Source organism: Brachyistius frenatus, unplaced genomic scaffold (assembly GCF_029030835.1).
Source record: "Brachyistius frenatus isolate BFR_SWC_R1_liver_20210118 unplaced genomic scaffold, ASM2903083v1 Contig_22, whole genome shotgun sequence".
NCBI classification, from domain to species: Eukaryota; Metazoa; Chordata; class Actinopteri; family Embiotocidae; genus Brachyistius; species Brachyistius frenatus.
In genome coordinates this window covers 2134038-2160947 of record NW_027210621.1, presented here as the reverse complement: position 1 = coordinate 2160947, position 26910 = coordinate 2134038, and the positions used below count along the sequence as shown (strand labels likewise).

At 41.8% G+C, this 26910-nt stretch overlaps 6 protein-coding genes across 13 annotated transcripts; 1 reads left to right on the top strand and 5 right to left on the bottom strand.

Moving 5' to 3' along the window:
- Positions 1 to 3403: 3403 nt before the first annotated feature.
- On the bottom strand, positions 3404 to 5888 carry foxi3b (forkhead box I3b). Its single transcript, XM_069696705.1, has 2 exons — positions 4880 to 5888; positions 3404 to 4724 (listed from the first exon to the last, which is right to left on the bottom strand). Exons 1-2 carry the CDS (start codon positions 5478 to 5480, stop codon positions 4147 to 4149), a joined length of 1179 nt encoding a protein of 392 aa, XP_069552806.1. The 5' UTR covers positions 5481 to 5888; the 3' UTR covers positions 3404 to 4146.
- Positions 5889 to 6766: 878 nt separating this feature from the next.
- syce3 (synaptonemal complex central element protein 3) lies at positions 6767 to 7777 on the top strand. The gene is made up of 3 exons (XM_069696704.1): positions 6767 to 6813; positions 7105 to 7216; positions 7346 to 7777. The coding sequence occupies exons 2-3, from the start codon at positions 7105 to 7107 to the stop codon at positions 7528 to 7530; spliced, it is 297 nt and encodes a 98-aa protein (XP_069552805.1). The 5' UTR covers positions 6767 to 6813; the 3' UTR covers positions 7531 to 7777.
- A 1540-nt stretch (positions 7778 to 9317) lies between these two features.
- Positions 9318 to 14043, bottom strand: lcp2b (lymphocyte cytosolic protein 2b). Of its 6 annotated transcripts, none has more exons than XM_069696699.1 (13): positions 13950 to 14043; positions 12763 to 12956; positions 12512 to 12574; positions 12398 to 12426; positions 12267 to 12307; positions 11911 to 12115; positions 11489 to 11566; positions 11302 to 11395; positions 11117 to 11198; positions 10735 to 10809; positions 10332 to 10481; positions 10004 to 10156; positions 9318 to 9738 (listed from the first exon to the last, which is right to left on the bottom strand). In XM_069696699.1, the coding sequence occupies exons 1-12, from the start codon at positions 14025 to 14027 to the stop codon at positions 10031 to 10033; spliced, it is 1215 nt and encodes a 404-aa protein (XP_069552800.1). In that variant the 5' UTR covers positions 14028 to 14043; the 3' UTR covers positions 9318 to 9738; positions 10004 to 10030. The 6 variants fall into 6 exon arrangements, with proteins under 6 accessions (XP_069552800.1, XP_069552803.1, XP_069552801.1 ...); XM_069696702.1 differs by having other exon boundaries at positions 9318 to 9545; XM_069696700.1 differs by having other exon boundaries at positions 10008 to 10156.
- A 2277-nt stretch (positions 14044 to 16320) lies between these two features.
- Positions 16321 to 18383, bottom strand: LOC138619996 (protein Wnt-8-like). 3 transcript variants are annotated; one of them, XM_069696866.1, is made up of 6 exons: positions 18111 to 18383; positions 17987 to 18020; positions 17767 to 17896; positions 17324 to 17449; positions 17052 to 17194; positions 16321 to 16983 (listed from the first exon to the last, which is right to left on the bottom strand). In XM_069696866.1, exons 1-6 carry the CDS (start codon positions 18170 to 18172, stop codon positions 16426 to 16428), a joined length of 1053 nt encoding a protein of 350 aa, XP_069552967.1. In that variant the 5' UTR covers positions 18173 to 18383; the 3' UTR covers positions 16321 to 16425. The 3 variants fall into 3 exon arrangements, with proteins under 3 accessions (XP_069552967.1, XP_069552965.1, XP_069552966.1); XM_069696864.1 differs by lacking the exon at positions 18111 to 18383 and having other exon boundaries at positions 17987 to 18108; XM_069696865.1 differs by lacking the exon at positions 18111 to 18383 and having other exon boundaries at positions 16321 to 16974; positions 17987 to 18108.
- Positions 18384 to 18443: 60 nt separating this feature from the next.
- On the bottom strand, positions 18444 to 21788 carry LOC138619995 (protein Wnt-8a-like). The gene is made up of 6 exons (XM_069696863.1): positions 20660 to 21788; positions 20524 to 20557; positions 20199 to 20337; positions 19862 to 19987; positions 19596 to 19738; positions 18444 to 19377 (listed from the first exon to the last, which is right to left on the bottom strand). Exons 1-6 carry the CDS (start codon positions 20755 to 20757, stop codon positions 18811 to 18813), a joined length of 1107 nt encoding a protein of 368 aa, XP_069552964.1. The 5' UTR covers positions 20758 to 21788; the 3' UTR covers positions 18444 to 18810.
- A 2097-nt stretch (positions 21789 to 23885) lies between these two features.
- tmsb2 (thymosin beta 2) lies at positions 23886 to 26005 on the bottom strand. Its single transcript, XM_069696862.1, has 3 exons — positions 25873 to 26005; positions 24655 to 24759; positions 23886 to 24334 (listed from the first exon to the last, which is right to left on the bottom strand). Exons 2-3 carry the CDS (start codon positions 24752 to 24754, stop codon positions 24297 to 24299), a joined length of 138 nt encoding a protein of 45 aa, XP_069552963.1. The 5' UTR covers positions 24755 to 24759; positions 25873 to 26005; the 3' UTR covers positions 23886 to 24296.
- Positions 26006 to 26910: the final 905 nt, after the last annotated feature.

The window sequence follows — 26910 nt, the reverse complement described above, 5'->3', positions numbered from 1 at the left end:
TCACTTTTCCCCAAATCGTGTATATAAACCATGTTTAGGCAGAGGAGATCACTCGCTGCCTTATTCTCTGGACTCTGAGACACTGGGATGCACTGCTGCTTTTACACTTCTTCATGGAAAACTGATGGAATTTGCGCAAACTGGGACTTTTTCTATGGACTACAGGTCGTAGGACGTTGGTGATGAGAAGCTGCCGCATGTCTGAATATTTGAAAAGAGGTTTTCTTTTAGTTTTAAGTAATGTTATTAGGATCAGTTGCATTGAACTGTCCAAATGTTAATTTAAAAATGGAAAGATTTTACATGTAGGAGCATTTTCTGTGTGTCAAACCTCTGCCAACTACACTTGAATTCTGTGATCAATAGAACTTGCACGAAGTCTGGCATTTTCCACTGACCTCTAAAGAGAAAACTGAAAAAGTTGTTTAATGACTTTCAGACTTGTCAAACCCTTCTTCATACCTTTCATCACCTGTATACGTGTGTCTGGAGTGTGTGTCGGTGTTTACACATAACACCAAGCTGGTAATGCAGTGCCGTGGCAGTGGGCATGACAACATGTCTCCAGGCTTGACGTTCTCTGCTGCCGTTTACTAAACAGCATTGATAGGACACGACTGTTTTTGTAAATACAGAAGGCGCATTTGTGTGTGTTTTGGGTTGACTCGGTACCAGGACAGTTAGCTTTCTGTTTAGGTAGCAGTTACTCAAAGTGAAGTCGAGCATCCCTTCGCTTTGAAGGAATAACATGAACTTATATTCACTACCTGTCACTGTGGCTTTATCCACCACACAGTGAGGTGGGATTTTTTTTTTTTTTAACAGATCAAGAATCAGGACAGTTCTTACACACACACACAAATCTCTCAAGCGTAACAGCTCTGGTGTAATCGCTCTCTGTCTGAGTTTATATTATAAACACTACACGCTTGTATGCCCTGCACTGCACAAATGCACACACACTTCATTTGTGTGTGTGTGTGTGTGTGTGTGTGTGTGTGTGTGTGTGTGTGTGTGTGTGTGTGTGTGTGTGTGTGTGCGTGCGTGCGTGCGTGCGTGCGTGCGTGCGTGCGTGTGGGTGCGTTCCGTTAGTCTGACAGGTGTGTGGAAGACTGCCACGAGCCAGGCGGCAGGTGGAGATGAGGATTTATAGATTTGAATTGTATCACTGTTGAGCAATAATTCTATCGCCTGAGGCAAGGAAGGTCCATAGCAACAGCAACACATGATTGATGGATGGTGTGCTGGGTATCCCTGAATCATAAAGTGAGCTTGTGAGTCCCTTGATATATGTAGATTAGTTTTGACTTCAATTGCATGCCTTCTTAATTTTGCAGCAATATTTATTTTTGCACTTCATGGTAAAGATAGAAAATCGTAACAGCTGATGGGAGTTTTAGTCAAGTGGAAGTGCTTCTCTGTACTGGGAAGAAGATGAAAGCAGATGAGAAGAAATGCCAGAAGGAAAATAGCATAATAACTGGACGTTATATCAAGTTCAACAAGTGTGTAATCTGTGAATGAGGTTAATTGCCCACATAAAGACAATTCTCCGTACAGATTGAGAAACAGAAAAACAGTCAAGGGAAGTTCCAAAATACTGATAGTGTTATGAGTTTCAATAGAAGCAGAGTGACTTTGGTTTCAGGGAGTCGATCAGGTAAATCCCTCAGGTTTTTTAACGTTTCTTATCTGGAAAGTTCCATCTGCAACCCCACAGTCCCCCACTGAACAGTTACAAATTTGCATCAGTTTGAAACTGTCTGAATAAGATGGCAGAAGATGATGTCTGCTGTTAATTAAGTCTCTGAGACAAAAGCCCTACAATGTTTCTGTTGGCAGATCCATTCGAAATAGAGCTCATGCTGGATCCACCAGGCGAGAAGCCTCCCTTATTCTTGATGGCACATTTTTCACCTGCCAGCACAAAGTCTGAACACGATATGGAGGGGAAAAAAAGTAAATTAATTGGCTGCACAAACTATTCAAATTTAGACAATTTGGGATGGAAGTGTGACATGTTGGTACAATGATTTGTATTGTACCTTTCTCCTGTGTCTTCTCTCTATCTGCAGACAAAGTTCTAATATTTGTATATGCCAGTCATGATTACTTGACTGGACTGTGCTATGAGATAGAACCTTTCAAACTGTTAAGCCAGATATGCCTGTAAATCTGACGTAAACATCTAATAAACCCAGACTCTTGTTTTAAGATCAGTTATGCAAATTTTGGCAGGTTGACCTCCTACCCCTAATACACTCCTGTTATTTGTGCCAGGATGTTAAATTCCACTTGATCTGGGTTTGAGGTTTCTGTTCTCTTTCACCTTTTTTCTTTCTTTCTTTGTGTTTAGTGTAAATGACTGTCATGCTGCCTGTGTTTCAGGGTAAATAAAGGCCTCAGGGTGTCATCGGTCAACGGGTCTATATGTATTTAAATAACAGTGAGCCAAAATGATCGGGGGATACTTTTAACCACTGTCAGCCTATTTTTGTTGTTTAACCAGTATAGCAAAGGACTATACAGAATACATATAGGGTCTATTCCAAGTGTTTGAATGTGCACATGATATTATTGCCATACCAAGTCATATTACAGCAGCATGTTACCAATTTCTTATATAGCTACATCTGACTTTACAAATGCAGTTTTGAAATCTGTTTTGAAATCTTTTTTTTTTTTTTTAATTTTTAATATATATATATCATAGAGCTTTTTCTATTACCTTACATTATTTTTCTTCTTTGTATGCTATATTCGTGTATGCAAACTTTCCCCTTAAGTACTTCAGTATGAGTGGTTGTCACAAAAGAAGGTAAACTATGAATTTATTCTCTGTATGACAGTAAAGCTGACAACTTTGACTTTATGAATGTCATTTACTTGTACAGGATCTTTATTTGCTCTACAGTTTTGAATCTGAATTAGTATATAGTGGTAAAATCATCCAGCACTTGTGAATTAATAGAAACTGTAATGCATGGCTGTTTCATTTAGGAGTTAAATCATGAATCAGCATCTTTATTTAACAGTTGGTCCCCTTTCCCGTAATACAACTGATAATATCCAGTCAGCAGTATCTCTGTAAGGACGGTGTGAAGGGAGAGGGAGTTCACCGTTTAGCGCAGGGGAGAGGGACAACATGGGAATGTGGATTTTCACCATTTAGGAGAATCAGTTAACTATCCATCACACAGAGATCATGTTACACTGACATGCAGATTACACACTACTGGTCATCGCTTTTCTGACAGGACTTTTTTCTGTCAGTAAGCGCTTATTGCCTTCACTTTGTCTTTCTCTGTGTTTGTGTGTGTTGGGGTGGTGAAGGGGTGGAGGTGGGGGTGATGGTGAGTCGTCCCCTTTAATCTTCTTAAAAATAAAGTGAAAAACACAACCGTAACTCTAAAACCTTTTATTCTTATCAAAAAGACAACATGTATGGCGTGCCATACATTACAAATCCATTTTGCACAATACAAGTTCTACCAACTAACCAGCAATCTACATGTATAACATTACACAACACATTAACATATTTACAAAGTATAATTATCACCTGTGTATCACACTCCAAGACTGTAAATTAATCAGTCAGGTTACCTTTTAGCACAATAAAAAAAAAAAAAGTCCAACTTTCACTGGCTGTTTATTCTTTTACAGCAGCAAATACACACAGCATGTAGACAATGGTGTCATTTAACTACTCCTCTAAATGTGCTGTCTGAGCATTGTAAGGGTGATACCATCAAATAATCACAGATAGCAGAGTGGAATGGCTTGGTGTCAGCAGATCCGATCTGGGATCTGTTAATAATGAGTCAGATCTGATAGAGACAAGCTTTACTTCGAATAAAAGCTGACTTAGGATCTGATAGTGAGACTGAATGCGGTTTCATGGGAGTGACTATCTTAGTCCACCGCAGCTGACTAAGCTGTTCCTGTGGGAATTAAAGCCTTTTTATTCTGCTGTCACACGCTATAGTGATCTCAACCATCTCAGTCAGCGCAAACATACTTTGTGTGTGTGCGCGCGCGTTTTGTCCTTCACAACAGAACCTCTCTCAAACAAAAGTAACCAGACAGATGAAATTTCCTGTCAAGAGTCTTTTCAAACACAACTTTTCCCCTTTTAATGTCTTGTTACACCTCTGTGCCTTCGCGATGATAGATGATTCCTGTCGAGCCCAGTGTGGGATAGAAATGCCCGCTGGAGCCACTGTACTGGCTGAGGATGGGGCTGGTGTAACCTAAGGAAGAGTGGTTGGGTGAGGAGGAGAGAACAGGGGGAGCTGGCACTTGTGGTACCCACTCTGGGCCACCTGAGTTGGGAGAGTAGCTACTGAAGCTTCCTGGCTGTGCGGGTCTATGAGGCCCATCCAAAGCAAGGTTAATCTGCAGTGGCCTGTTTAACCCATCACCTCCCAACTCGTTGGTTCCTCCAGCAGAGACTCCAGACATCTCAGACAAGAAGCTGCTCAGGCACGGCGCCGCACCGGACAGTGACGGTGAGGGAATCCTGTCTGCTGTGGGGGACATGTTGAGGGCAGGGTTGCCGGAGTGTTTGGGGCTGTCCCTCTCGCTGTCACCTGACTCTGGGGCCCCTGAACCAGCCTCACCACCTGGGATGGCATCAGACTTCCTCTTCCTTTTGCGGCGGAAGTTTCCATTGTCGAACATCTTTTCACAGTTTGGGTCAAGTGTCCAGTAGTTTCCCTTACCTATAATATCAGAGAGAAAATAGAGGGGGAGATTCAGTTTAGGTTATAGAATTTGTAAAAAAAAAAAATGTAATTAATCATAAAAGCACGTGTTCGTGAGAGAGAAACATTCAAAGCACTGCCATAAAAACACAAGAATGACTTTAAACAATTACCTGGATCGTCCTCATCTCTTGGTACTTTTTTGAAGCAGTCATTGAGTGACAGATTGTGTCTGATGGAGTTCTGCCAACCTGCTTTACTCTTGTTGTAGAAAGGGAAGTTATCAGCGACGTACTGATAAATCTGACTCAGTGTCAGTCTCCTGTCTGGAGCTCCATGGATAGCCATGGCGATGAGAGCAGAGTAGGAGTAAGGAGGCCTGACCAGCTTCATCAAGTCTTCCTGTGAGGGGAGAGAGAACCAGCTCAGTTCCCCTCCTGGACCTGCAGCTCCAGCTGGTCCCAGGTAAGGCCTCTGCATGCCGTAGTGCTGAGGAACAAATGGAGGGCCGGGGTTACCGGGTGGGCCGGTGGCAGCCAGGTACTGTGGTGTGTTGATCCCGGAGCCGTTGAACCAGAGGTAAGGGTTTGGGGAGGAGGTGGTGTAGTCGCTCAGGTCGTAGGACGTCGGAGTGGTGCGCTGAGGACTCGGCAGTGACGGAGGAGGGTAGTAACAGTCACCGTACATGCTGAGCTCAGGGGGCTCCTGGCCGAGGCTTGGGAACTGAGGGCCACACCGAGGAGGAGACTGGCCCTGAGCCTCAAATGAAGACATCGTCAAGTTTCTCCTCACCTCTCAGCCTCTTCTTAACCCTTTGTCCTTGGTTGTCCTTCGTCTCTATGCCAAACTCTTCTCAATGTGATTCGGCCCACGAAAGTATTTTTCTTGTTCAGTCCTTTGTACTTGAATGTCAGCTCATCCAAATGATTGTCTCTCAGCCTTCAAGCAGTTGGCAACTCTTCTCCACCCCTTGTCTGTTTGCCCTTGCTTTGTGTCAAGATGTCACCTGTCACACATGCTTTATCTTTTTCCTGGATACGCCCCCTCTCTCCTTTCTCTGGTTTGATTGGTTGTTTTTGCAGGTAAGTAGTCTGTTCCTGCTTTCGCCCTCTTTTTTTCCTGCTGTCAGCCAGTTCAGTCCCTCAAGGGGTTTTGTTCACCTTCAATTACATAATTTTCCATTCAAGCTGTTCATCCAACATTAATTGAGTTCAGTCATCTGATTTATTTTTTTGTCACTATCAAGCATTTTTAAATAGACTGAAATTAAAGAAGATAAGAAAAATAGAAATGCAAAAAAAAAAATTGTTTGGCCTGTTTAGATTAATCATTTTAATAATTGTTTTCCTTCCTGTGAGAAAACGTACAACCTTCTGAGAGACAAGTTATGTACATCTTGGTCATTTTTTTCTTATTTGGATATATTCAGTATTTAATATTACACTTCTTTGGTATTTTCTTCCATTTTGAAATCCTACTTTAAATAGGCTAAATAACACAATATGATGAGCAAGACAATACTTACTTACTTATTAAGTTTTGCCTACTGCAGTAGTAGGTAGGTAGTTACTTTATTAATCCCCAAGGGACATTTTTTTCACCACAGCAGCATACACGAAGCAATAAGATAATAATAGAATAATAAAAAGCAATAAAATAGCAGTAACAAAAATATTAAATATAAAATGCACAGTATATACTGTGTATATACACACACATATATATATATATATATATATATATATATATATATATATATATATAGTACTGAGACAAATGGGCTAAAAACAGCGTTACAGAAACAGGACTATTATTTAAAATCAAATTTAGTGTCAACTGAACGTAAACTGTTAAATTCTCCCTCGATCTGACTTAATCCTCCATTTAAATAAATACATAATGATTATCCAACTTCTTACCACCACCGTGTATACAGTATCCTACCTACACATATTAACGGAGTTGTAATCACAGACTGTATGCGGTCGTAATACAAAAAGCTCGAGGTTAGACTTTATAAATTGACAATGCGCATGCGTGTTGTTTTTTCCCCCCTTCAAATCAGCGCGAGAATTCCGTTTTTCAAAACATCAAACAAATTCTGAAGGTAAATTCACGTCGTTGGTTTTTAAACATTACTTCATTAAAATGAATAATATTTATAAAGCTTATAAGTACAATAAAATCCCAGCAAATGAATGCGGGAGCCGCGTTTCGCTCTCGACACATTTGAATGTTTAGAAGAAGTCACGTTGTTAACTTGTCCATGATGTCGTCGCTGACAGACAGGTAACTCACCGCAGACCTTTGCTGCCGGGACAGATTCACACTTGCTGCACTCTAACGTTAGTTTGAGCAAAAGAAGGGGATTAAATCCACGCACCCGTCTGTAATTCAGATGTCCGATTCGTCTTTGCCCTCCCAACTTCCGGGAACCAGCGACGACGACGACTTGTCGGAGTTGAACAAGAATTTGGAGAGATTGACTGAAGACATCGAGCAGATGTCGGGTGAGAAAACTGAAGATGTCCGACGGGCCTCGTTTAATGTGGCGGGCGGGGGGGGGACAAAAAATGGGAATTCAGATGTAAACGTACAGTTTTTGACTGCGGCGGTGTTCTTCTCTGGTCCACCTGCAGTGCAGCTCACCTGGATGGCGTATGACGTGGTCGCGCTGCGGACCAGCCCCGAGCTGGCAGCCGCGATGAGCGACCTGGAAGAAGCGTATCACCGGTGCAGAGAGGCTGTCTGCGGAGACGTCCACCGAGAGACACACGCGGACAACTGTCCCGGCGCTGCGGCCACAACCCCGGCTCAAATCTGACGTTACCGTCAGAGTTTCCACTGTACCAGTGCGGAGTTGAGCGCTGTTCAATTTAAACTGTGATCGTATTGCGTTCAAGTTAATATTGTAATTGCTGCAGCAGTGGGTATTCATCACCTGCCTGTGTTTGACTGATTGTATTCAAAAGGTTTTGATGATTACTGATGGTAATCGGTTGTTGTGAGCGCGGCCTACACGTGTTTTGTGGGTATTGCGCTGTTCTGCTCTGTTTGACCTGTTCAAGTCAATAAATGGATTCATTGAAATTGGACTGTTTTCTGTTCTGTTTAAATGTGTGGTCAAGTTTTTTTTTTTTTTCATTCAACTAACTTTTGATTGGAAAATAACAGCAGTCAGAATCGCGTTTCAGGTTTGTTGAATTTTGTGTGTGATATATAATGATAATTGGCAAAAACTTGTATCCCTTTGTAGATGGAAAACACAGAGACGGGTGCGGAGCCAGCTACTCCCCCTGCCTGCACCGATCTGGAAGACGTACTGAGAGGGCTGGATTCCTTGTCTAACTGCATGGATCAGCTGGCAAGTATGTTTTGCGGTTCTCCATCCATTCACTTTAAACCTACAAAATGTCAAGAAGCGTCAATTATGCCAGTAAGATGACCTTGATGATTGATTTGCAAATATGCAAAGCGCATGATGAAACTGCTCTCCTAGATCTGAAATGTGATAGCTAGAAGTGAGTCATTATACACCAGCTCTGTTTTGCTTGTAGGTGTCAGCGGTCCAGAGTTACATGATGTCTGTCAGATTGTGCTCTGCTGATGGGTAGATAGGAGTAACTGAAGGATTTTACACACGGTTGTCCGTCAGGCCGTCTGATGTGAAGCATCAGCTCCTTTTTTTTTTTTTTTTGTCTGCCGGGGGTGACGGTTGTGAGGAAAGAGACTGTCAGAATAATGTGCTTACTTGTCTTCCTGGATTATTACTATCTGCTCACTTAAACGGCTCAAAGCATGGAGACCGATATCTGAGGGTTGTTAAACACAACTGTAAACTTTGTAAATTGAGGGATTTGTAAGGACACTTTCATGTCCCTTTGTTATATAGTTCTGTATGTCGTATGCAAAAATTCACATCACTGTTTTGTACTAGCAAGAATTTACACATGATGTATTTAACTTTTAAAAGATGCTGCTGGTTTCCATGTTGAGGTCTTGAAAGTAGCACATGAAGATGGATGTTTTGCCCAAGATTTATTGCTGAAATGTAATTTTCCATGAGAACCCTGTTTCTCTTGTAGTGCATAGCATTCTGGGACACTGCTCAAATGTACTGAATTTACCATACACACTGACATCTGTGTGAACCTAATTTTGTCACTTTTTCAGTGTGAATTAGTACATGAATAAGTATTGTGAAATTGGGATGCAAAACAATTCCTTGCTGGCAGAAGAGACTGTCACAGTGAAGCACTGGTAGCGCTCTGGAAGAAAAGGAGAATTTAGAGAGGAACAAACTATAAACTGTGATGTGTTTTATTTCCAGCTGTTTGGTCTCGAGTGTAATGATAGCTGGTGTAGACCGGAGGCCGTTGGGAAACAATTTATTTCCTCTGTGTCTTGCAGTGCAAACCCATCTGAGGCAATGTGATCTGATCGTGTGTGTCGGCCACCCTGACAAGATGGCATTTCTCAAAATCCAGGAGGCAGTGAAGCAGCAGCCTCTGGCTTGGCCTGAAACTGAGGTGGGAAGATCAGAGGTACTGCTGTGTATCTGGAGTACATCATTTAGCGAAACATACAAGCCATCAGCTTTTTCTCCCTTTTGGGTTTAATAAAATTACAAGTGCAAGGTGCACTACAGGTGCATTACATAAAAATGACCTTTCAGATTGTACAGAATTGTGACATTTGTTCAGATGTTTTTAAAAAGCTTTGGAACAAGCCAACCATTTGCATGCACACAAATGATCATATAGAGCAAGGGTGTCAAACACACGGCCCGCGGGCCGGATCCGGCCCGCCAGAGGGTCCAGCTCGGCCCGCCGGATGACTCTGCCAAGTGGGAAAATTACAGAAAGACATAAATTGCATTTCTATGAGAATATGGAGGTTTATGAGTACAAACGTTTTGTAATTTTTTTTTTAATCGATCCAGTAATTGCTTCAAAAACAGCGTAAATGCCACGTCTGCTCCGGAGGAAGAAGCGCTCGTTGTCACAGGCAGCAGCGCTCGCTGGTAGGGAATCTGCGGAGGAGAGCCCAGGCAGATAAACAGTGGGCTGATGTCTTGAGTTTTTGCTCTTTATGTTTCTAGTTTATTGTAGAAAGACCTTAAAATAGGGTTTATCATCCAAAAACCTTCACCAATGATTTAAACAAAGAGAAATATTGTCGTTATTATGCTATGATTTTACTGGTCTGGCCCACTTGACATCAAAGTGGGCTGTATGTGGCCCCTTAACTAAAATGAGTTTAACACCCCTGATATAGAGAAACAGAGTCGCACACACCCACATGAATCCTGGTGTCTGTGCTGGTCAGAGCCCCACAGGGTGCAGCAGACAACACTGGAACGGCTCCCCACAACTCCGGTCTGTGGCATCAATGAGCAGGAACGGGGTGTATGTGTGATGGGTAATCATCTCCTCCACCCCGGGGAAGCTCTACAGCACACACAAGAAATGACAGGGACCTAATGACGCGGCGCCGCTCAAGTCGGCATCGACGATTCCCTAAGGCGTGCTGCAAGATGTGAACTTTTCAGTTTACTCTGAGTGAGCTCACTGACTTTCTCCTCTCATTTTGACATCGTAAACAACGGCACGGTTTTCAGTTTACCTTGCTGTTGTGGATGCCATTGCCGAGGGAGTAGGAGTGGCCTTGTTTATGGATCTTAATGTTGTAAACCTTGCCCTGGTTCAGCAGCATCAGGGTGTAGGGGTGCTCAGCCGAGCATTTAGAGCTGTCCCTCACCATGAAAGCCCCGTCCTTAAAGACAGAGATAGGCGCAAAACCTCACACAAGAAAACAACCAACCCGTCATGCTATTGCAAACAATATTGTGTACAATTACAGCTGCATGTTCATGTGTTCATGTGTGTGTGTGTGTGTGTGTGTGTGTGTGTGTGTGTGTGTGTGTGTGTGTGTGTGTGTGTGCGTGTGTGCGCGTGTGCGCGTGTGCGTGTGTGTGTTTTACTACTCCAGAAAGAGAAGGATAAGATGTGAGAGGCAACCGTCTGACCTTGTTCACCTCTCTGAGAGTAACTTCAGCTGTATGTCTGGTCAGCTTTCCTCCATACCAGCTGGGATCCAAACCCTGGATGCACCATGACAGAACAAAGATCGTAAGGGACCGACTAAACAGATTGTTTCTGCTTGTTTTCTGTTGCAGTGACAGATGTGTTTCATATAATTGAAATTAATCAGCCCAGTTCAATAAAAGCAGTTTCTTGAGAGCTTCTCTCAACGTTGTTGTTCTTTTTACAACATTGCCATCTGCTGTTTCTCTTCTGAAAATGCTGATAGTGTGTGACTGAACAGACACGCTTCCCCCTAACTGGTCTGTTGTGCATGTTCTCCCATTAGTATTGTGGCTTCATTGTAACTTCACACTTGAGTTTCACCTGGCTTGGTCCTCGTATTGAGTTGTTCCATATAGCTGGTTGTGTTGGCACTGGAGGAACTGGAAGGATTTTAAACAATGTCCTGTGAGGGGAGAGATTAAACACAACATAATTAATCAAAGTAAAAGAATTCCATCACTGAGAGCCAAGATCTTGCTAAACTGAAATTGCTCAGGTTGTCATACCTGTTTAACATATCTGGAAGCTTGGGGGCCCTCTGCTGAGGAAGCTTGTGCTTAGACCGGTCAAGACCCTTGACAATACTGCCCTCTTGTGGACCTTATTCATGATGTGAAATGTGTTACATTGTGACAACATTGAAACATTTGCTGCTATAACTACTCCAAACATCATTTAATAAACATCACATACTTAACTTTGTGTCTCTCTTGGATGCGACAGGTTGTCCAGGCTTCTTGCTCTTGTCAATATGTAGACTGGTTTGGCCGTCTGGCATTAGGAATGGGAATAAACGTTTTACATAAGGGTTAGATCAGCTGTCATCCTGGCAAGAGTAAATCAGAAGTCAATATTGTCACCGATAAATCAGGTGTTTCTGGAGTCAATAAGTGTTCGGTCACCTGGTGCTTTGAAATGTCGAGGAAGGGTATGGTTCAGTTTTAAAGCGTGATAATGTTTTGAGGTTCTTTCTGTGGCCGGCGGATCACAAATAGGATATGTACACATTTTCTCAGTGAGGCATTCATACAAAATTAACTCCAGTTTTGCTTTCAAATCATATAAAGTGAAAAGCAGATTATGTACTGATTGTTGTCATAGTTGCTCTCCATTACCTGTGTGATGGTTCGGTGAAGCCATTCTCTGGGGTCGAGGTGGCTTCATTGCGTCTTTACCGGCAGGCTGCTTGTAACTCGTACAGTCATAGGTTTCACCACTGCATAGCTGCTCAGATGTTTGTGGCTCAGCTAGATTACAGATATGGTCTTCTTTTCCTGTCTCATGGTCTGGACTTTCATAGTCAGAGTCGCTGTCATTTTCCTGACCACAGGCCAGATATATGACATAAGTATGTGTGGGATTGCATTGCAGATCACATATGCTTTTTTTCTGATATAGTGACATTGTAACTTAATTGAAAAAAAAATCTCTTTGACCCTGTTTATTCCAGTAAAAGTAGCTTTTTACTCACAAATTGATCTGAATCCCAAACATCCTCCTCCTGTCCAAATACTGTAGTAAAATAAATTGTAAAAAAAAAAGTTCCTCAGTAAAGATGGCTGTGTAATATTAAGGGCATACTTGAGCTTAAATGTTCTCTACCTTGTTTTGGATACGTCTGTTCCTTTGATCTGTACATAAAATAACAGTGAAAGTTATGCATTGTTGTAAGTTACACATTCAGCAGAAGCTATATAATTAGATCTGTTTTCTTACGTAAAACCAAAGGTCCTCTTCTGCTTGCCCTTGTTGATTTCACTTTGGATCTTAGTAATAATTCTATAAAGATGCAACAAAACAGCAGTGGAATATTACCAATATATTTAGTATTGCAGTGTAACCAAAATCTGCTGCAGCCTATTTAGTGCCATATAATGCTTTCAATGTATCTGATGAACTTTGAGGTTGAGTGATGGATCATTTATCAGTACTTTCAGGTAAATAAATGTTGTTTTAGTAAGACTTACGGGACGTAGAGAGTGGGGAACACTTCAAGCTCATGCTCCATCATATGCTGGATGGCAGGGATTCGAATATTATGACAGTCAGAAAATCTTAGTGTTACAAAATAGTAAAAGCAGAACGAACACACACTTACCATGAACTGTACTCCAGTTATGCTGCCCTTCATCACTACTCTGTCACAGCCTGATAATCTAAGCTGAAAAGCGAAGCAGATGTCAAACACTTGTGTAGCAGGAAAACAATCTTTTCTTTTCCATATTTGTCTGAAAACAAAGTAGTTCAGTCATCGAGTGCCACTTTTAGGATTAAGGTGTACTTCATCAAATTGTGACCAAAAGTTCTTTGTGTGCTGGAATCGGCCAAAATCTTTTATCGCGCCTTCAGTTGGTGCAGAACTCTGCAGCGAGACTTTTAACTGGTACACGCAGGCATGAACACATTTCACCGATCTTAAAATCCCTTCATTGGCTGCCAGTCCAGTACAGAATTGATTTTGAAATTTGAATGTTTGTTTTTAAGTGTCTAAATGGAGCCGCCCCAGCCTATCTGTCCGACCTTCTGCAGCCCTATTAACCCCCCTCGCTCACTCAGGTCTCTCGAACAACAGTTTCTAGTTGTTCCTAGAACGAAAATGACGACCCGGGCGGACCGTACCTTCTCTGTTGCTGCCCCTAAACTCTGGAACAAACTTCCCCTTCACATTAGGTTGTGATCCACCTTACCAATGTTCAAAAGCCATTTAAAAACCTATTTATTTTCCCTGACCTATACGCTTTGATCTTAACTTGGCACTTTTGTGTGATTTGTGTTAGTTTGTCTTGATTTTAATGTTTCTCATTTTTATTAATCCAGTCTTTTCGAATGTATGGCTATTTGTCTATGTGCAGCACGTTTGGAAAATGTTGTTGTGTTTTAAAATGTGCTGTACAAATACATTTTGATTGATTAATTGAAAAGTTGCACGAGACGACAGATGAATGAAAAAGCAAAGCCAAGATTCTACCAGGGTAAACACTGAGCTTTTGAACTCATTAATCAAACAATGTATAATTTACATAGTTTTACACACATTGTATAGCTCCTTTAAGATACATGTTTTTAAAATGCTACAAGAAGCTGCACCACTTGACTATTCCAGAAGATATAACAATGTTTTATTTCAACCTACAGCTGCTTGTTTAACACTCACCTTCCTCATGTAGTCAGCGAGACTTTGGGGATCCCATCCCATCACCTCCACTGTGGAAGGAACATTCGCCAAACTCATGCTGGTCTCTTGTAAATATCACATCCACTGACACATTGATTGTCAGTCTTCATCCTACTCACCCTACATTACAAAATGAAAGTTCAGAATGACCTTAAAGTAAGCATAGTTGTGGTCAGTAATTTTCTCACCTCTTGTGTAAAAGAGACATGTTTCAGTGGTCATAAATAACTAGCATGCACATACACGCTAGACTCTCTAAACATAGACGCAGATAATTTCCTTTCACACACTAGGCTACCACAAGTACAGCTGTTATGCGAAGTGTGTTCTAACTTGTTGGATGTTTGACTGAACAGCAGACTTGTAATGCGAGACGCCGATTTCTCAAATAAATTCAAATGTGAGCTTTAAATAAACTGTTGCTCATGCCAAATGTATGTTTAACATTTACATAAATAGGAGCAGAGTTTTGTAGATTACTGTTGCTTAGAGATAAATGATGTTTGTCATATTGTAATGCTTTTTATTTGAATTAGTAACGTGGCATTATTTTGGCTCATGTTCTATCTTGCATCCCAGCTGCAGTCCAGCTCTGTGTCAGGCCTCTTGGTATCTCACACCCAGGTGAGAGAGGAGGCCAGCTGGGAGAAGAGGTAATCAATCATGCTCAGGTCCCCCTTATACCCTCAAGCCTGTCTGGGTGCATACATGAGTTGCCCTGGGGGGTCCTTGTGGGAGATCACCCTCACCCTCCTCAGGTTTCATTCTTTGTCCTGATTAGGAAACACACCACCCCATGAAAGACACGATACTGCCACTGTGGATGAGGCACAGTACAGTAAAATTATAAAGCAAGCGACGCACCAGTTTTGTGTAGGTATTAAATCAGTGAAAGACAAAAGTGTCATATGCTGGATGACACTATAATAGTGAGGAAATGTGGTTGTTTGTATTGATTCCAAGATGTTAAAACATACTAATTGTTGCAAGGTAAATAACAATCCTCTGCAGAGAAGTTACATGTTTGGTGCCTGCACTGGGGCATCTCACTTGTAGAATGCAACAGTATCATATGGGACCAATATGGAAAGCAGTGAGGTTCTCGGAGATAAGGGGCAGATTAGTGAGGGCCTCCAGTGGGGCAAAACCTTCATCAACACACAGCAGGACAGCATGGGAAATCCAGGACATCCCCAGAAGTAAACAGACAAATGGGAAGGACAGGAGGGAGTGTTTGTTTGGGTCTGTGTGTGTGAATGTTACTTGGTGCCTCTACAGTTGGTGTGCTGCTTTTTCTGTCCTATGGCATTTCATTTGAATTCCACCTATTTTGCAGAGTTGTGTAACTGCTTATTAAGGTTTCACTGTGTTTGTGTTTTTCAAGTGTTCTAGGTTGATGTCATATTTAAACAAGAGTGGATTGAGATGGTAGAAGTGGATTCCATTCACAATGTTGCCCCAATTCTTGGAGATCGACAAGTTAATCTATAATGTGAAGATAATTAATGTTGCGCTCACCGAACTTCCAGTGTAACTGATCTGTAAAGACAGGGAAAAAGCTCTGGAAGCAGCCCCATTTCTGTTAGATGCCCCCCCACCAGGCATGGACCCCCTGAAGAAGGTAATATCCATGGCATCACTCATTTAGCTGAGACAGTGGCAGATTTAGGACACATCCAGCTGAGAGGCAGATTTTTTTTAGATACAGGGGGTAGAAGGAAGGAGGAAGCAAGTGAATGGCTCCTTCACGCACAGATAGGGCAGTGGGCGGAGTCAAGGCTGCTTTCAGACCTAATTACTTGCAAATTATAAGATTAGACATTAACTTGCTTTCAAGGTGGAATGTGAGTCACGCATATTTATAACCATCTCCTCACATGTATAATGGAATAATTGGACCCCAGTTTAATCCGTTTTGCTGAGTAAAACATCAAGTTTGGTCAGAATTTATTTTACAGCATGTCCCCCTTTAGACTTTTGATGGGTTGTGAAACATTTGCATTGCCTGTGGGATGTGACAGACGAGTGTAGGCAGATGTGCTTATTATCAACTTTTAGTGTTGGAAATACTATTCTAATTTGTCTTGCAAAGTCTCTCTCTGTGAATGAGATCAATATACATTGACACCAAAGTGGTAGTCTATCAACACAGGATCAATACTTTGGGTAAGGTGTGAACTGCACCATTTTATCCATGTAATCCTCTTTTGAGTATTCAGTTCATTCGTATTCAAACTCGTGTGCTCTGTCATGGTTAGTGGCCCTGGTTGTATTAATTCAAACTATTTATCTATTCAAATAAAACACGAGATTACGAAGTTTTTATTCTTCTTTTATTTTTATAGAACAAGGTAGGTTATATCCATAAATAGACACACGAGTATTTATAGAAACAGCCATGAAAAGTGCAAATATACAGTATGGACATAACAAATCCATAGAGACACATTTATTTTCATTTGGGTCCATGATATCTCCGTCTTAATCCATGGCCATCCCCACCTTCTCTCCGGGCGCACACATGTTTGATTATAACCTGAGAGCAGTCCTCGCAGTTCACCTTGCAGCACCAGTGGAATTTGCATTTACAGCTACTCACTACCTCCGTGCGCCTCTCATCCACCCTCAGGCCGCATTCATGGCACAGCCTGCGGCAGCTCCGTCTCTCCCACTGGGTTAAACCCTCTGCGTGCTGCAGACACTCTCGGCCCTCGGTGCCGTACATCCCCGAGCTGGTGTTCTTCCCGCAGTAGTCCGGAGAGTCCTCCAGGTAGATGAGCTCCGTCTGGGCAATGCTTCCGAACGCGGCCACGATGGCACCGCGGTTGTCCGCGCTGTTCCCGGTTCTCATGCGCTTTTGGTTGATGTAAAGTTTCTGAGCTTGACTGTGCTTTATCTTCAAGTAGTTGCCGATTTCCCGAAAATCGGACAGCTGCATCCAGCAGGTTTTGACACTGCAGCTCTCAGACATGCCGTGGCATCTGCAGATGCGCTTCATTTTTGCCTTCACAGCCTGTTGGAAACCAGGGACAGTTAATCACGACAAAACGGAGTGATGCGGGTGGTTTGGAAATAACTTACCAGCCGTCCAGCCGCGTTGTTGTGTAAGTTGACCACAGCTCTGGAGTCCTGGCCTGTCTCCTGCTCGTCCACATACTGTTTGGAAATCCTCTCCCCGAAATCCACGTTATCACTGCAGCCACCCCATAGCCATCCACTGCCGCCTGTATACAAAGTATCACATCACATACATCCTCTGAAAGAACGCTTATAGATCAGAAATAAGTTTTATGTTCATAAAAGTAACTTGTTGGATAAGATCATATTCAGTAAAATGTTTCAGTGGTCCTTACCAGTTTTTCCGTTCCTTGACACATCGCAGCCACAGTTGTCGAGGTCTCCCATACTACAGTTCCTGGTCAGACTGTGCATGACACCTGCTGCACTGATGGCGTGGACGAAAGATGTTTCCCTGGTGGCTAAATGAGGGGAAATACATCAGAGAATAGGCTATGGCATCGTTTTGGACAAATGTCAGGCATTCATTTAATTAGCCTATATGTTCAGGGGATTATATGCATAATTCGGACCCTATATGATCATATTACAGAAGTGCTATACAAATTTGATAGCTTTACAAATCAACCTTAATAGCTATCATTTTAAGTGTGAATACATACTATACAATGTAACTTACACATGTACATATATGGATATTGTGGATGTCGGACGTTTTGAATAGAACTGCACAAATAGCCCAACTGCGGAAAAATAACCTCATAAAACCACAGGCTACCTCGTCTCAGTCCTTTGAGCTGGGATGCGCTGTCGGGACAGTTCCATCTGTCCCAAGCAAACTGGTGTTTGCACTCCTGAACGCTGCTCTGCGCGCCCACCTGCACGCTTCTTGCATAGGTGAGATAGGCCTGCAGACGAGGTAATGACAGTGTGTTTGTTTGGAATCACGTTATTCTTTCAGTATACTCAAAGCAATCAAGTGGTCATTTCTTATTTACCTTGGGCCCAGTCATAAGAAGGTTACTTGCCAACCTGAGAAGAAAAATAAAGAACGAGATAATGATGTCTTGAGTCTAATCATAGGCTACATAAAAGATACATACAAACAGTGTTGTCTCTTACCAAGCATCTCCCGGGCACAACCTGTATAGTAGAAACGGGAGCCAGAATATTGAATGCACCATTTTGTATCACCGTTAACCACAGAGGTCGCCGTGGTGCTCTGCAACTTTATCCTTTATTTGAATGAGGAACAAATGGAACTCTTGTTCTTTGTGCCCGAGGCCCGACAAAGCTGATTGGGTGAGCGGTTCAGGAAACGCCTCCATGCGCACTTCAAAGGATGGCATTAAGCTGCAGTTTATTTTCTTCCCCAGGGCTGGATCACACCAGGGTACCAATATCCAAATGACCGAATAGGAATTTTGCTATATTGACAAATCAGACTTACTCGTATTGTAGAAAAAATATTTATTATGTAAAATTGACTGTTGAAATGAGTATAAAATATTCGACACATTTCAGACAGAAGCCAAACCCAGCAAATTTGACCAAGTATATATCTCCTAAACTCCAACATAAAGGCGTTTTAGTGGAGAGTTTGGTCATCAAAAAAGATAGTTAGATTTATATATAGAAATTAATTGAAAATTAATTTAAAAAAAAAATAAAGTGCAATAAGACAGGTGATATGATCATTGAACATGATAAAAAAAAAAAAAAAAATACATTATTGTACTGCTGAATAATAGGCTGCCTATTGAACTCCATGATGATAAAATTGATGAGAAGTGATGCTGAGTTCATATGCACCACAATGGAATCAGTGTCGGCGCGCCTGGTCCCCGGGCCTCTTTTTATTATGCGGTTTTCTCCCAGCAGGTTTACGCGCACAGTAATATTTAGTGACAACTTGTGTGCATTTTTCACACTTGACTATGCAACACCAGTGAAACTTGCAGTTGCAGCTGTTGACAACTGTAATGCGCTTCTCCACCACCCTGAGCCCGCATTCGAAGCACAACCTGCGGCAGCTCTTTCTCTCCCACTGGGACATGTTCGTGTTGCCCTTCAGACACTCCCGTCCCTCTGTGCCCCGCATTCCCCGGGTCTGGTTCTTCACGCAGTAATTCGGAGAATCCTCCAGGTAAATGAGCTCCGTTCTAGCGATGCTTCGAAAAGTGTGCGCGAGGGCTCCGTGGCTGTCTGCGCTGTTCCCTGCTCTTACCGGCTTCTTGTCCATCTCCAGTTTCTTTGCACGGTCGTGCTTCATCTTCAGGTAGTTACCCACCTCTCTGAACTCGGCCAGCTGCATCCAGCAGGTTTGGATGCTGCAGCTCCCTGACACTCCGTGACACTTACAGGCTCTCCTCATGGTGCTTTTGATCGCCTGCCAGGAGAGTGAAAGACGTAGCTGGAAATGTAATTCTCAATCATTCACAACCTTCTTCTATGAACGCATGCGTAAAACCCACTGAGAAAAGACGAGTTATTCTGGGCTCTATGATATCTTTATTCCTTCGGTGACCGGGGTTATTAATACGCGTTTACATTTCAAACGATGAGTGACATCAAGCATGAGTCACTCATGGTAAAATAAAATGTTACCAGTCTGCCGGCCTCGTTGTTGTGCAGGTTGACTGCTGCGCGCGAGTCATGCCCATTTTCGAGCGTGTCCACAAACTGTTTGGAGATCTTCTCGCCAAACGCCACGTTATCGCTGCAGCCTCCCCATATCCATCCAATACCACCTTATAATAATAATTAAAAAAAAAAAAAAAAAAAAAATACGCTATGTTATTCCACTATAGTCAAATTAGCTTCAGATAGTTTGCGCTTACAGTGGTTAGACTACTCATATAATAGATACGTGCCTGCCTGTCCAATTTTGGAGTCATCGCAGCCGCAGTTGTCGAAGTCCCCCATACTGCAGTTCTTGGTGAGCGTGTACATCACTCCGGCGGCGCTGATGGCATGGATAAAGGACGTCTCCCTTGTGGCTACAATAGGTGGCAAAGAAAGCAAACCACAATGTTTTACTTGGTTGTACAAGTCACCATAACTGCATAGTTTATGCCCTCTACCATTAAAGGCTCTTTGCGTAAAAGCAGAGCGCTGCAGCAAAACTGACAGGTGAGCGCACCATCACGCCATCTACTGCTGCCTGCCATAAATATGATACAAATATATGGATATTCTTAGACTTCTTACCACTTCGGAGGCCATTGTGTGTGGATAGCTGAAGCGTGCTCTCGGGACAGTTCCACCTCTCCCAAGCAAACTGGTGCTTACACTCTTGTATTCCACTCTTTGCGCCAAGTTGCACACTGCTGGCATAAGTCAGAAACGCCTTGGGAGAGAAACCAAAGGGCATATATTTGGTATGCATTCAAATAAAAACAAAAGCCATTCATGATCATTATCATTATTGTTATTATACTCCAAAACCTAGTAATAGGCTATATTTGATTTGGGTGCCAGAAGAGGTTTTAAGCACACCACTACCAGATAGATACAAAGACAAAACTGTATTTACCTTTGGTCCAGTCATGAGGAAATTATTCACCGTCCTGCAGAGAGAAAACACGATGTTAATCCAGGTCACAATTCCAGTAGCAAACATGTTACACAGAGTGCTATGAAGCTTATTACTCCAAAATTAAACGACATACCAAGTTGATGCCTGTTGAAAATGACTGCACATGAACAGAACCATGACTGTAAGATTAAGTGGCCCCATAGAGGCTGTAGTCCAAGGGGATGCCTGCATTGTATTCCAGATGTGAGTACCAGGAGAGAAGAGAGCAACTGAAGTTGTGTCCCTACTCCACACTGATGATATCTATATGGTCTTGCCCTTTTGATTGACAGATTTCTCCTCCAGGTAACGGTTCACTGTGAAATTGCATCAACAAGGACATTTAAGGTTGATTCCCACATCCTACAGACAAATAGGAGCCATCGGTGCATAAGTGCACTTCAAAGCAGCGACGCAGACAGTTAAACAGCCCCTCTTAACCTGTCGTTCCCAGGCTTTAATACTTATATACTTTTCCCACGAACTGAAGCATATTCAGGGGATTAAATCAGTATATATATATCAGCCCAGATTAACGTGACAAGATAAATAAACTGCATCCTATGATACATTTACTTTAAGCTTTATTAAGATACAAGCGAAGCAGAGACTATTACAATTATGCTTAGAGACAAATAGGAGTGAATCATTATGCGCACCAATGTCACTTTAAAGCTATACTGAACACTTCACACACATAGTAACTGCTAATATATTAATATATTTTAGTCATTTATTGTCAGAGGATTTCAAGAGGGTTTGGCCACAAACATGCCATTGACAGCCCAGTCCAACGTGGCCAGTCCAAAGCACATTAAGTACGGTTCTTCATTATTGAATTCAGTCATACATTGCGGAAATACAGTAGTAAGCCTATACTGGATGACACCGTGAGGCCTGTTGTGTACTCGAAACATTTGGGAAATGGCACCAGTGTCCCAGGGTTACACACCGTGACTACAAAGCTTTAAAAGCCTTTAAGAAGTGACAGTATATAGTCATGTAAATACTGCCTCACACATCGGCGAAATTGGCATCTTCATGATAATAGGATAATAGATGTTTCCCTGGGAAGCAACTTGGTGTGAAAACAGTCTGGAATTTACAAGAGTATAAACACATAGGAGCTTTAATGTTTTTACAATTATATTGCAGTTTTATATGGCGAGTTTTTGACCAAATCTGAAATAAACTCAATTGATATTTGTATTTTTTTATTTGTATTATTTAAAAAAAAAAATTTTTAATCCCTTGATTATATAGTCCTATCACGTTTAATTCTACTGATGATCTTTCTTGCTTTAACGCACAGTCATTGCCGTCATCAAGTCATCATGCCAGTTTCTGTATTTTTACTGTGATTTAATGTAAAATAAGTTACCAAGTTAGTGATTGGCATTATAGTTCTTAAATTAAATATCGTACACTTGTTAAATCCCCGTTAAACCACTCAAAATCCCTTATAACAACAATTCGCGCCGGACAATGGACGGACGGGTAGTCGAGGACCTCCTCAGAATAGTGGGGAAGTGTAGGTGAGGATAATCCCTACTAATTAGATATCACCCATATTCATTTCAGTACGACTGAAAGCTAGAGCCCCTCAACCGCAGCTTGAGGATAATACAGACCCGTACAAATCAAGCTGGGATTCTTCGTAGTTAGTGTTAAACTGAAGGCTCAATGACAGCAAACAACAGTAATCTATGCAGCTGGGCGGGTCTGCGTGAGTGCTGAATATCTCATACACATAGAAACTGTCAAGGACAAATCAAGTGGGTAGTTAGGTGATAGTTTTAAAGAAATACGTTTTCTTTTATTATTTTCATGAGGACAAATTTCCCTGAAAAAAACATTAACGTTATTTTAATTGATTCTGTATAAACAAACACTACTTGGATGATAACATTTACAGAGAAAATTGTGTGTCAGGATTTTTGAATGACGCTATTCTTAGTATATCATGGAATCAACATGCACGTTAACGAGATTACTCTAAACGACATTTCAGACACATTAAGCCGCTCAGGGTGCATTGATGGGTGGATTGCAGCGCAAGGTGAGAGAAACAGAACAATAAAGATTCAGGAGGTAACAAATTTGACAGGCTGAAGGAGGGTGACATGACCGGTCACAAGACTGGTGACGCTGTTAGTCACTGTTATGGTGAAGTATGCGTATTAGATTACATAGTTGGCTACTATTATGGAAATCAGTGGCCTAATATCTCTTTATGCTATATAAAGAACATATCTCATCAGTAGCCTATGCATGAACAATTCAGTAGATCAAAAAAAATGCATACTAATTAAAATGTTATTTCAGCACTCATTCTTACGTTTTACTCTTGATTCTATTCAAAGCTAGTGATATTTTTCCAGTGCTGTACTTTAAAATATATATTTGTATTAGTGATTTATCGTAGGTTTTAATATTTTTGTGGGTTTTCATGACTATTTTTTGACCAATCCTCGCCCCCTTGTCACTCAGCAACCACATATTTTAACGGGCTCAGAAAGCTGAAGCTGCTGTTAGCCAGAGCAACAAAATAGACAAACAAGACTCTCCATATAGTTTTCTACATCCCCTGAGATAGTCACCACTCTGCTGTTGTTGCTAACATTTACTCAAATCTACCAAATTACTTTCCTCTTTATTGTTTTAACGATTAAATACTTATTATAAACAGCAATTAGTAACAATTGAGAGGATGGAGCCTCTGAACCTCTGGCACGTTATGCTTAAAAACATGCTTGAACAATAAATTCATTATCCAAATTGTTGCTAAGTAATTTTCTGTTGATTGACAAGTAATTATTTCAGTTTAAATGTCAAGTAAAAACCCTCAAGCAAGGCCAGCCAATGTTAGCCGGCTAGATTTCTAGCCTTTTGCCCTAACTAAAAAAAAAAAAAAAAGAGATTATATTTAATGATGAATACACTTTTAATATTAATTGATTGAACTTTTTTTTTTTTTTTTTTTTTGCTAATTTATTGATGTTTTGGTTTATTTATGTTTTCATTTCCCTACTTGCACTTCATGTTTTAATTACATAGTAAAACATGGGCTCATTTTGCATTGAATTTGATCTATCTCAAAAATCTGTTGAAACCTGTAAGTGGTGTATCCTCACTCAAATCCAAATATTGAGTCTCTGTGCTTTGGTAGGTTACATAAACATAGGTAGGAGATGCATAAGTATACGTTGTATTCTTGCTGTGTATCCACTGTCAATGCGTCATACACAGTGTGTGTGTGTGTGTATGGATTTGTCTTGATTTGCGTATCCACTTAAATGAGGCAGCAGAATGCACAGGACTGACTGGTTCCATGTCTTCATGTTTATTTCATAAAGAAAAGTAAAAAGTTTATTAAGAAAACATCCCACATTAGACTTTGATTGTTCCCATGTCTGTAGACAACCCCCACCTCCCCCACAGCCTGGATGCCTGCCCGTCCCTCTGTGCTACATCACTCCACCACTCCGCAGTTTGGCAATATTGGAGACACATTAGCTTTAAGCTGACTGTACAAGACAGGCACCCAGGCTGAAGTTTTTTTGAGTGGTAAGAGATCCTCCCATGTGAGGATGCCATATACCCTTGTAGCACCCCAGGGAGCTCAAGAACACCCTTTTCTGAAGACAATGTACAAGATTCAAATACTGTGATAATCAAAAGAAAGTGCTTTTTGCTGTGGCATCTCAGCTTCTTTTCTTCATGTGCTGAAGTCAAGGTGTGGCATCGCCTTTCCTCTCCTGCTCAATGGCTGCAAAAGAAGAGAAGAAAAAAAAACCGACACTGTTGGCAGGCGCTCGTTTCAGGAATATATGAGAGGACGCTGCTGTATGACTTGCTGTATCTCAATGAGCTGATGTGCTGATGTTGCAGTTATTTGTTTTTGTTGCTCTGCTTGCTGAGCATGTGGTCTTTTGACATCCCTGGGAGTGATGATGAGGAGGTACTGCCAGGGAAATTGTTGCAGGGGTGGGGTGGGGTGGTGGTGGTGGTGGTGGGGGGAGATTAAGGCTGTATGGCTTTAAATGCTGTTCAGAGACACACACACGCAAACACTCGAGGGACACTCACTCTCTTTGGTGGGCAGAGGGTTTTTCTCTTTTGTCTCCGTCTTCTTCAGCTTTGTCTTGTCGAAACGGGCGATCTCAGTCATGTCAGGCTTGTCAGACATTTTGGCTGAGGAGGGTGAGAGAGACACCTGAGCACACGTTTGACCTTTCCTGTCAAGCATCATATTTGACAGTAAAGCATAGCATTATAGACAGGCATATATTAATAATTCAAATCTGCGTAGTGATTAGAAAAGTGAGAACTACCCAATACGTTGGTACCTGTCAGGTTTTTAACATCATCTTTGTAACCGATTGCATGTAAAGGGAGTGGCTACGACAGCTATGTGCATCTCAGACTACGTCCAAATGGATGCCTGAGAAACGTGGTTGCCGCCCACACATTCTCTGTCTCGATATTCATTTCTGCAAAATGTCTATGTAACTAACATGTGCCTATTTTATTTTACCCAGTTTTCCTTTGTCTCTGCTTTTCCCTCAAGTCTTTGTTCTCCTGCTCTGCATCCTCTCCCTCTCCCTCTCTCTCTCTCTCTCTCTCTCTCTCTCTGCATCCACCCCTGCAGCCTCGTGGTTGGAGGCAATGCTCCACAGGCTCCACTGCAGTCATATTCTCTAACCTAGCCTCAGGTCTGACTAATCTGTCTTGTACAGTCTAGCCAGTCACATCTGTTTGAACCGCCGCTCTGTCAGAGGCTGCTGTGGAAATGTGACAAGCCCATAAGCCTGCAGCCAGTCATTTGCACACCAAGCTTCTGTCAAATTATTCTCACTAGTGTGAATTTGAATGGGGCCTAATAGAATCACTGTGACATAGAAATAGACATGCTGGGCACATGGCCAGAATTTTAAAATGTCCAGTTTTTTGAAGCGAGGCCCCCTCAATCTTTTCTTCATCTCCCTCAGCTAGAAATGGTGTCTGTAGCTCTCCACCTCTGCCAAGCATTAGTATTAACAGCAGCAGTCACAATCTCCCCCTTTTCAATTAATCAGTAAACGATTATCCAACTATCCAAACATTTGCTCTATTGTTCCTTTGTCACCACCATCATCATCTTCCTCGACATCCCTCTCTCACATCATTTCACTGCTGCCATTAGCAGCCAGCTTCTACCCATCCAGCCACACCCCAATCCTTTGTTTGAGTACGAGTAAAACAGAACCAGAACGAGACACACGGACACAGAGACGAAAGAACACACTGAAAGAAAGGCTCTCTTACCGATGTTCCACACAGCAGTGGGCTAAAATCCGCCGGAGGAGAGAGTAGGGAGGGATAGAGACACAGAGATGGAGGAAGGAGAGCGATACGGAAGCTCAGTGAATCTGCCGGTGTGTGCACGCCTGCCTGCATCCAGGGTTTTGGTATAAGAGGGAGGGAGGGGGGGGAGAGAGAGGGACGATAGAGAGAGAGAGAGAGAGACTGAGAGCGTGGTCATCCTTCCTCCATGTCGTCAATATTCATGTTCTCGAGGGAAAAGACGAGAGGGGAGCAACCGCTGATAGGAAACAGATGCTCTCTGCAGATCATCGGAGATTGATTAGGATTAATTATTTAGATAATACACGGTGTGTGTTATAGCTTGTCTTTGTGTTTTGCTGAGTAAGTCAGAGACTGCATGAGGTACTGGGATTTGGATTTTATCCATTTCAATAGCCAATCACAAGGTTTCACTGAGAAATGATGCACTGCAACTGCACTTTATCAGTTTATCAGTGTTTATAGACTTAAGGTGGGCCGACATCCCTACATTGAGTAATAGCACAGCAGGAAACCCTACTTATTTCCTTAATGTTTATTGTTATATGCCTATTCTTAATAAGAGATGTCTTTAAAAAATAAAAAATGAAAATAATATAATTTAATGGTATAAGATGGTATGAGCACCAGATCATGTCTGGCTGCACAGCGACTCCTATTAGTAATATTTGCTTTTTGTATCTGTCTTTAAACTGGTAAACTGATCCTTTCTGAGTTTTGGGGGTGTTAGTCTGACAAAACAAGGCGTGTTAATACAGAAACTTGCACTTAAGCAGTTTTCACAACTCTCAGATCTTATAAATTATAGTATTAATAAGAAAAACAAGAAAATAATTGACAGTGGTGATAATTGTTAGTTAGTTAGTTATTGTGTGTATGTGTGTTTTTATTTGTCACATCCTTTATTTTGCGACTGATCAAGCAGCTCTTGATCACATCATGTGCTAATAAAGCCGTTCTGCGTAAAGCTCATGGTCCTCTGGTGACATCATGAAGCCT

What these genes read in the sequence shown, in the direction of transcription:
- foxi3b (XM_069696705.1), bottom strand. Translation starts at nt 5,480, where the DNA reads ATGTCTTCATTTGAGGCTCAGGGCCAGTCTCCTCCTCGGTGTGGCCCT. An exon ending in AAGAGATGAGGACGATCCAG is followed by an intron (nt 4,725 to 4,879) that starts GTAATTGTTTAA and finishes CTGATATTATAG; the next exon opens with GTAAGGGAAACTACTGGACA.
- LOC138619996 (XM_069696866.1), bottom strand. Translation starts at nt 18,172, where the DNA reads ATGGTGCATTCAATATTCTGGCTCCCGTTTCTACTATACAGGTTGTGC. An exon ending in GCTCAAAGGACTGAGACGAG is followed by an intron (nt 17,450 to 17,766) that starts GTAGCCTGTGGT and finishes CCCCTCATTTAG; the next exon opens with CCACCAGGGAAACATCTTTC. An exon ending in GTCAAGGAACGGAAAAACTG is followed by an intron (nt 17,195 to 17,323) that starts GTAAGGACCACT and finishes CTTTGTATACAG; the next exon opens with GCGGCAGTGGATGGCTATGG.
- lcp2b (XM_069696698.1), bottom strand. Translation starts at nt 14,027, where the DNA reads ATGAGTTTGGCGAATGTTCCTTCCACAGTGGAGGTGATGGGATGGGAT. An exon ending in TTTGGGATTCAGATCAATTT is followed by an intron (nt 12,116 to 12,266) that starts GTGAGTAAAAAG and finishes GCCTGTGGTCAG; the next exon opens with GAAAATGACAGCGACTCTGA. An exon ending in TTCACCGAACCATCACACAG is followed by an intron (nt 11,567 to 11,910) that starts GTAATGGAGAGC and finishes TCCTAATGCCAG; the next exon opens with ACGGCCAAACCAGTCTACAT.
- syce3 (XM_069696704.1), top strand. Translation starts at nt 7,105, where the DNA reads ATGTCCGATTCGTCTTTGCCCTCCCAACTTCCGGGAACCAGCGACGAC. An exon ending in AGACATCGAGCAGATGTCGG is followed by an intron (nt 7,217 to 7,345) that starts GTGAGAAAACTG and finishes GTCCACCTGCAG; the next exon opens with TGCAGCTCACCTGGATGGCG.
- tmsb2 (XM_069696862.1), bottom strand. Translation starts at nt 24,754, where the DNA reads ATGTCTGACAAGCCTGACATGACTGAGATCGCCCGTTTCGACAAGACA. An exon ending in CCCTCTGCCCACCAAAGAGA is followed by an intron (nt 24,335 to 24,654) that starts GTGAGTGTCCCT and finishes CTTCTTTTGCAG; the next exon opens with CCATTGAGCAGGAGAGGAAA.
- LOC138619995 (XM_069696863.1), bottom strand. Translation starts at nt 20,757, where the DNA reads ATGCAGGCATCCCCTTGGACTACAGCCTCTATGGGGCCACTTAATCTT. An exon ending in ACACAATGGCCTCCGAAGTG is followed by an intron (nt 19,988 to 20,198) that starts GTAAGAAGTCTA and finishes CACCTATTGTAG; the next exon opens with CCACAAGGGAGACGTCCTTT. An exon ending in CTCCAAAATTGGACAGGCAG is followed by an intron (nt 19,739 to 19,861) that starts GCACGTATCTAT and finishes TATTATTATAAG; the next exon opens with GTGGTATTGGATGGATATGG.